Raw genomic sequence first — 8,967 nt, forward strand, 5'->3', positions numbered from 1 at the left:
AATGTGTCCGCAGCTGTTGCCCACAACAAAATTATTATATATTATGTGTTATTACATGATAAAGTTAAAATGCGAGTTTCATTGTGGGCGACGGCTGTGGACATAGTTTTCTATTCAAAAAGCCACTGAGGAATTGCTGTCTTCTGCTCAGTTTTATGAAAATTACGGGAAAATGCAATGTTTGTGAAATCACAATTACCCTTGTGAAAGTCTAATCAGGTAACTATTTATAGATTTTTCGTTTATAGGTATTCTTGTGTAGATGAATGATACATTTCAATTTTTCATGATATTTTTAAAATCACTCTAAAACAGGGCAAATTTGACTGAAACTGTACCTAGTTTTTTAGTCCAAAGTGAGTTTGTGACCCAAACGGTCCTTTCCTCATAAGAGATGTCATATATTAGTTTTGGAACCGGTGGTCAGATAAGTAATGTGACTCACGGGCATCTTGTTGTTGCATTCCAGCTTTACAATTGGAAAAGTTAATTCTTGAGTAGCTAATGCAGTGTTTGTTGTGTAGCAGGATAGCACATATAAAACCAAAACATAGCATAAGTAGAGATTAGAACAATAGCTCAGTAACTTGTTCCCCACAGTGCTTATGAATGAGTCACACCAGGAAGGCTCTTAACGCCACGTTTTGACGCAGGCACTAGGACCAGGGCCATTGAAATTGGGAAAATAAGGATGAAAATGCAAATATTTGCTCATAATTTTGTAGGGTAAGGATGACTGGGGAAAATAAACACATTAATTTGTGAAAAAGGCAGCTTTTTAAAAATTTGAACAGGGCCCCTGAAATGGTCATAGTTTTAGACAATCTAGAGCATGCTGACCAAATACTCAAAAACACATTGTACTAGTGGAAACACTAAAACTAAATGCAATTTGGATATGATTTTTTTTATTACAATCAAACTGATGTAAAATTGTTCATATACAATATATCTTATGGTACAAATTTGAATATAATAGCATCATTTCACAGATAACGAGACTGCTTCGATTCTTCTTAACAAATTAAATTAACACATATCATTAAGGTGGTGATTTTCACACCCACTACTTTTTTTTACCTTGTCATGCAAGAGAGTTCGATAATATCATTTACAGACAAAAATATATCCATACAGAATATGTATTGCATATTGGTACATGATTTAAACTAGTTCCTTCAATACAAATCTCTCCTTGCTAATTTAACCTCGTTTAAAGAATTGCAAAGAGAGTATAAAATACTGTACATATTATCTTAATCAAAAGCAAGTGAACCCTAGGAATTCTAGTCAGAGAAAAAGAAGTGGTTTTAAGGTTTGTCTTCAAAAGCTAACCCTTTGAGACAGAGTTTTTTGCACACTTGTGGAATTCTTTAGTTTTCCAGTGTCCAGCGTATTTTGGATACAGGTTCGAATGACTTTTCAAATGATCTAAACACTCAACTCTTTCATTGCTGTCGGAATGTTTTCCCACTGGAAAAGAAAAGAAAATTTGATGAAAACTTTCCTAAAAATATCAGATTGTTTGTGATACAAAAAGTAATCTTCCATGTCCTAAACATAATAAAAGATTTCATTCAAAATATATAAATAGAGATGAATAATCTAAAAATAGCTGACCTGATTGTCTTTTTCTCTTTGTCCTTGACCTCTGGGCGTGCTCTGTTGAGGACTTTTAAGAAGTCACTGGTCTTGGCTCTCATTCTTGAGTGGATGTAGGCCTGTAAAACAGGACAGAATGGGGTCAACTTACGTAGACAGAAGGCAAAAGGAAACTTGACAGTAAACTTTGTTATACAGCATAAGAAAACTGACCGTAAACTTTGTCATATAGCAAAAGGAAACTTGACAGTAAACTTTGTTATATAGCATAAGAAAACTGACCGTAAACTTTGTCATATAGCAAAAGGAAACTTGACAGTAAACTTTGTTATACAGCATAAGAAAACTACTGTAAACTTTGTTATGTAGCAAAAGAAAACTGACTGTAAACTTTGTTATGTAACAAAAGAAAACTGACGGTAAACTTTGCTGCACTGCATGTAGCTTTGTTACAAAGCATATGAAAACTGACTGTAAATATTGCTACATATCATATGACAACTGTAAACTGGGTTGAAAACAGACTGTAAACTTTGTGAAGCATATGAACTCTGTAAACTTCTCTCCAGAGTCAAAGCTATGAACTTTATCACAAACCAATATTTAAATGGTGACATCAGTTTAAAATAGGTTCATTACATCTCTATCATTGCATGATTGGGAAATTCTTTGACACTACCTTAGATTACTTATTTTTACACGAGTACTTAATTTCGCGATCCCATCATTTTTGTATCAAATTGCAAGAATATAACATTGAAAACACGGAACTTTTATCCTAATTTCTTATAGTTCTTGACTCTCAGAAACTAATTATAACGAGAATTTAAAGGGGGCTTTGAAGGGGGGATTCTCACAATTTTACGTGGGTATTAATTCCTCACGTTTAATTAGGACAGTACAGTATGTGAGAGGCAGAGACTTGTTGCGTACCTTGGAACACTTGATGTGGTAGTGCAGGTAATCGCGGAGTGTATGAATGAGGTTTATGGTATTCTCACGCGCTGCCTTGCTGGTGTGTCGTGGAAATAACACTGTAATTAAAATAACAATCATTACACTCTCATACAAAATAAGACTGTTAAGTTTCATACGAAATAACACTGTAATAAAAAAATTAAAATGGTTCATTTTCATTGGAAATAACACTTACAATCAAAAATAAACGATGGATTTAGTATTGTAAGAATTAACACTGTAATCAAAAACATACAACAGCTTTAGTGTCATAGGAAATAACAATTTAGCCAAGATAAGATAATGGCTTCAATAACACTCAGGCCAGAGGCACTTCTAAAGGACCTTCCACTTATAATAATACACCATCAACAAATGTAATAAAGCATCTTCCATATGTAATAAAGAAATGTCAAAATGTAATAAAACACTTATCATTTGTAATAAAGCACCTACCAGTGTTATAAAACACCTTCCGAATGTAATAATTCACCTACCAAATGTGATGTATCCAATGTTATCCCCGACCCTGGCCCCTTCTGAATGTAATAATTCACCTACCAAATGTGATGTATCCAATGTTATCCCCGACCCTGGCCCCTTCCGAACGTAATAATTCACCTACCAAATGTAATGTATCCAATGTTATCCCCGACCCTGGCCCCTTCCGAACGTAATAATTCACCTACCAAATGTGATGTATCCAATGTTATCCCCGACCCTGGCCCCTTCCGAACGTAATAATTCACCTACCAAATGTGATGTATCCAATGTTATCCCCGACCCTGGCCCCTTCCGAACGTAATAATTCACCTACCAAATGTGATGTATCCAATGTTATCCCCGACCCTGGCTCCGGTGTTGGCCAGCTCCTGGGGAGGGTCTCGGTGAGAGAACAGAACCTGGGGGGCCTGCTGAAACTTCCTACGCCCTTCTTTAAATTCCTGTGAGCATGTAAAACATTACATTATTATAATTTATCAATGTACTGTAAACCAACAATTAATTACGACTATAAAAGAATAATAAGGCCAAGAAAAATTTATTTCTTGTTTTTAAGATACTGGCTCATCAAGTCTTATGATTTTGCAACTACCGGTATTCAGTTTTATTTTCATTTTATAAAGGGGAATGGCTCGATTTTTCAAATTGAATGTAAGAAGAAAAACTCGAGTTGTTCTCCTTTTCAAAGAGCTGTAAAATGAATCTTTAAAACAATATTTGACAAAATGGGACAGTGCCCGAGAAACTTATCATTAATTCATGTTGTTCTAAGCCATCACTTGTGATAAGTTTAAATGGAATTTTAAATAAATTCACATAACACACCTGCATAAAGACTTTCCCTATCACCACGTCGTCATCGTCCTTGAATATCGTGCTAAAAATCACCGTCACTCGGTCTTTCTGGGCATCAACGTACCTACGAGAAGAAAAAAAAAACCTAAACACATTGTCTTATACTATATACTATAAAAGTGGTTATTTTGGTGGTTAAGTACATGTTTTCTATAGTCAAACAATATGCGTTGGTATTATCGATAAATACATGGATGCGTAATTTACCACACTTAAGTTTTGATTTTTTTTCCACATGCGCAGGGGGGTATTAAAAAGTGGTCCTAAGCTTAATTTAGTAAATAGTGTTAATTTAATCTACACGTAAAAAAACACTTTTAAATTATTGACATTTAAAACTAAACGAGTCTTGAACAACAAAACAAAAGCCCTAATGTTCTGTCTTTTAAACTGCAATGAAAGTTAAATCTTAACTGGCAGCCACAAGTAAAATACAGGATGAAAAAGAGATCTTATACACATTGTCAAGTGTCGACAGTTTAAACTTAGAGATCAGAAAACATAAGCCCTGATAATTTGTCAACTAGACTGCAAAAATAGTAAAAACTAAACTGACAAGTAAAATACATGCAGATACTCATTATCTGAAATTATTCTGTTAAAGGAAGCAAGTATAGTAAAAGAACTATAATTCAGAGCTTCAATCACTCTTGATTTTAAATTTATTTTTTTTCAATTTTAAAGAAGTGAGACAAGTTCATGCAAAAAAGTTGTTTATATGTTCCTTTATCCATGTCCTTGAAATCTAGGAAGTTTGAACAAAAATCTACTTCCTCATCAGTATAAAAAGCTAGCTGAGAAAAAGTTAATATTAAACGAAATGCCTCTATGACTAGTCTAGACTAGAGCGAAAATACAACTCAGAATGCTTCCTGTTACCGCGATGGGATTCCTCGAATATATTACAAGTATTTATGTATCATAACTCTCGAAAAGTTGATCACATGTACATGAATTGAAAATTAAGTAAATTACATATCCAGGAACAACCTTTATTTGCAAATAAACAAATTGACTAACTAAAAGGAATTTAATTGTTGTAGATTAATTCTCAGATTGCTTTTTATAAAAAAAAAAATAAAATACCATACTTCTTGGGGTTTTTTGGAGGGCATGTTTTGAATTTTGCAAAAATGAATTAAAAATGCAAGCTTTGCATAATTGTTTTTGCTAATTAAAAAGTTTTGTAGGTAATAATCTATATAAAATCTGCAAGTTTTAAAATGATCATATATTGCCAAATAAAAATCATCAAGTAAAATACCAAAGCTATGTTAAAAGGCAAATAAAAATCTGGTTTTATATGATATTTGATTGAGTTCACACATACATAGTTTCATCGTCGCGATACTGGATTACGGCTCTCTTGTGACCAGTGGTGCCCTCTTCCTGAAACTGGAAGTACTTCTCAAAGACGGAGGCGAAGCAGTTCCGCTTGAGTAGGCCGACCTTGGTGACCCAGTCTTCCCAGTCCTTGGGCACTTTCTCAAGGTCGAATACGACAGAGACATTGTAACCTAAAAGCATTTAAAACATGATTAAATTGGATGATAGATACTGCGGATAATCCTTTAATAATTAGCTAATGCAAATACTTAATTTTGTGATTCTGTCATTTTGCATAATATCACAAATATATAAAATTGCAAATGATAGATTTTTATCTTAGCTTAATGTAGTTCACAACTGTAAAAAAAACAAGAATAGAATTCCTGGGTCCCCCGCCGGTCAAGCAGTATACTAGTATCGACCAAGGCTGATTTAGGAACATGAACAAGGTATTATTGGTATAAACATTTGATATAAATTTCATGTAAATCCATCAAAATTTATAGGCATGAGAGCGCTTACCAAAAAGTGTGACAGACAGAAACACGGACGCACGGACGTTGCGGGGGACAAAAAAGAGCAATATCCTAAAATCTGTGTAATGTGCTTTGCACAATTTTATACAGATATTAATTCCTTGTATTCAATAAGGAATCTGCAGAATTCATGGAAGATGGGGAAAAATAATACAACTAGAGGCCTGTTCAACAGTGCAGGCATCAGCAAGCACTTAGCTTGCCAACATTCTAGTTATAGAGGTATAGCCTATGGAAGCTCTTTTGAGGGGCTAGCTAACTGGATTAAGTTTGGGTAAATGATATAATCATGGAATAAAAAGTTGTACCCTGAGGCCAGTTCTTTTAAAGAGCAAACTTAATGCTTGCAAGCATTGGTAACATTTGTGGGATAGGGAACTCTGATGACAGCCTGCCAATATAATTATAGTTAGAACTTCCATCCTTTCCCCGGTTTTTGATACATCGAGTAAAAATGATCTCATTGGATAGATGAAAGGTCACTACGACTTGACCCTTACCTTAATAGAAACTGTTAGATCTTCTATGTTAAGTACCAAAAAGTGGGGATCAGATGGAACTTGGAAGTTTTAATTTTAATTATGGCATATTGAGAGCTTGCAAGCATCTGCTCTTCTTTAGTGACTAAGCCTTTTATTTCCTTTAAAATGTAGAGAACCTTTTTTCGGGAATGAAGAATTTGTAAATATTAATTTTCTACCTCCTGCTTTCAGATAACAACTGTTGACAATTTCAATGTGCAATACAAAGTTTGGTTTGTACATGTATATTAAATAAAAACATAAATATGTATCTATTCTTGGAAAATATTGCTGTGACAAGGTTTTTTGGATGAGTTTGGAATGGTAAGGGGGTTGTATATACCATGTATATAAAATTTACATAAAGGAATTCATCTGTGCTTTTAGGGACTTTATCAGATGTGCTGAATAAACAATAATTTTAAAAGATTGTAAAATATTACCTTTATCACCTGCACAAAATACATATTATCATTGATCAATTTTTCTTTTAGATAAGCTAACCTTTTCCTTACCAACAACATTACTAATATAGTTACTGTTAAGTTATATGGAGAGAATAAATAGTTAAAATACTGTATTTTTAAAAAATCAACAAATTTAATGACAAAGAAACCAATACATGTATTTTAAAAATTAGGTCAAGACCATTTTTGAAACTTTTGCTTGTTTGTCTTTTTCTTTTCTGTCTGATCAAAATGAACCCTATAAGAAGGCCCAAACTTGGCAAACTTTTTTTTTCCAAATAAGAAGGATGGATTTCTGAAATTATAATCAAATTTATAAATCCAATTCTTAACATATATACTTTTTTTCACTATTTAATAGAACCGGCATTGGATTGAGTAATCAAATTCCATATATAAGGTAATTTTTGCATTGATTTTATAATTTTCTCTTTTTTCTGCGATCACTTTTACACCGCAAAATAGTCAATACGTAGGTATTATATTTGGTATTGTTTGCTATAAGAAACTTTGTAAATTGCCAAAAAAAAATCTGAAGCAAATAAAACAAGTTACACAATTTCCTCCTTTTATTAACGATTCTTTTTTGATACACCAACAAAAATCTGGATATACGGTATGTTGAAAAACCTATGCATCACTTACCGGCCTCAGGAGCGGCTAGATAGTCTCCATATTCCTTCTTGATGAGCTAAAGGAAAAGAAAAGGATCCATTTAAATTGTTTTTTAAAAGAACAAATACTGGTGTTTTATCAAAAGCTGTAAGTGACCTGTCTTAATTTTGAGTGCATATGTTCATAAGTTGTTTGTGAGAGAGAGAGAGAGAGAGAGAGAGAGAGAGAGAGAGAGAGAGAGAGAGAGAGAGAGAGAGAGAGAGAAAGAGAGAATATCTTGACCAATGCAGGAACAGGAAAGAAAGTGGCAGAAAAAAAAGAAAAAAAGACAAGAAAAAGCACTCAATAAAACTGAAAATGACACAATGATAAACGTATGTTTTCATAGTTTTTAAGCCAACTATTGATCCTTGCCTCATCTGCGCCATGCTCCTGTAGATCTTTATAAAACTTCAAGGAAATGCTAACCTAAAAACATCATAAAAAGTCTTTGTTATACAATAATAAAAATTTCGTAATCAATTTCAACACATGATACAATGTAGAGTTATACAGCAAAATGTATGTAAGTATAACAGCTTAGATGATAAACTGTACATGAACTTGAAAAACTTGATAAACTTGATTATCAATTTACATATAAATTCATTTTCTTGTTTTTCAGGCCTTTGCATGCTTTAAGGTTATTTGTATTTTTCTGATGTCAAGTTGCATTGGTTACAAGGACTTACTCTGATTTTACTTTTCTCATCATTGGGATTGGAAATGTGATATAGTACTCCATCGAAATCTGAAATGCAAGCGATACTTGTGAAATAAAGATAATAACATCTTTATATGAAAGAATACTTTTGTTTTTTATTTGCTTCTATGACATTACTACTGTTCAGTTTTTAAAATTTATGTTAAAAATTACTGCTTGTTTTTGTCACACTACATAACTGAACTACACAATTTCAGAATAATCTTAACATGAACTTACCAGCTACTGTAATATCAACATTGTCTGGTTTATTTCTGGAAGAAAAAAAAGGAGAGGAAATATTTAGTTGGATTATATAGGCATGTATTTAATGAAAAAGGAGGAATGACCAAACCTAAGCTGAACCCAGAACATTTTAGCTTAAAAACCAAAGCTCTAACGACTGAGCTAAATCCACTACCAAGTGCTATGTTCATTGTACTCAGCATTTTATATGTATACACACATGATATCACGATATTCTTAACGCAATCACATATATACACATTGTTATTACCAAATTTTCCAGGCATGATCGACTTTGAAATTTCAAATCAAATATGTTATCAATGAAGAAAAATAACTTCTAAAGTTTAATGAATTAAAGAACCGGTGGGCACAGAACACGGAAGTCGTTCGATTTTGGCTATATTTCAACTTACCCTGCTTCAGCATTCTGAAATTTTAATGTTAGCGTTTCTTCTACTATTCTGTTGTTGATTTCCAGTAAAATCATGTTTGTTTAATGTAAAATCACCCCAAAAATCGTTTTTATACTTCGTTTCCTTGGGGTGTAACCATCTGACTGTTCAAAGGAAGTAAAACCAGAGATAATACGG

The 8,967-nt window shown here is 33.1% G+C and overlaps 1 protein-coding gene across 1 annotated transcript; it reads right to left on the reverse strand.

Annotated features, from left to right (window-relative positions):
- Nucleotides 1-891: 891 nt before the first annotated feature.
- Nucleotides 892-8,967, reverse strand: LOC128162787 (actin-related protein 2/3 complex subunit 2-A-like). Its single transcript, XM_052826173.1, has 11 exons — nt 8,791-8,967; nt 8,369-8,403; nt 8,118-8,176; nt 7,801-7,854; nt 7,417-7,462; nt 5,249-5,435; nt 3,889-3,982; nt 3,377-3,503; nt 2,536-2,636; nt 1,621-1,721; nt 892-1,473 (listed from the first exon to the last, which is right to left on the reverse strand). The coding sequence occupies exons 1-11, from the start codon at nt 8,862-8,864 to the stop codon at nt 1,449-1,451; spliced, it is 903 nt and encodes a 300-aa protein (XP_052682133.1). The 5' UTR covers nt 8,865-8,967; the 3' UTR covers nt 892-1,448.

This window comes from Crassostrea angulata, chromosome 9, assembly GCF_025612915.1.
Source record: "Crassostrea angulata isolate pt1a10 chromosome 9, ASM2561291v2, whole genome shotgun sequence".
Taxonomy (NCBI): Eukaryota; Metazoa; Mollusca; class Bivalvia; order Ostreida; family Ostreidae; genus Magallana; species Magallana angulata.

Bases quoted from the DNA above. Each gene is read 5' to 3' on its own strand.
- LOC128162787 (XM_052826173.1), bottom strand. From the start codon at position 8,864: ATGATTTTACTGGAAATCAACAACAGAATAGTAGAAGAAACGCTAACA. The intron at 8,177-8,368 runs GTAAGTTCATGT...CTTGCATTTCAG, and splicing joins TGTTGATATTACAGTAGCTG to ATTTCGATGGAGTACTATAT. The intron at 2,637-3,376 runs GTAGGTGAATTA...TTTTAATTACAG, and splicing joins CATTGGATACATCACATTTG to TGTTATTTCCACGACACACC.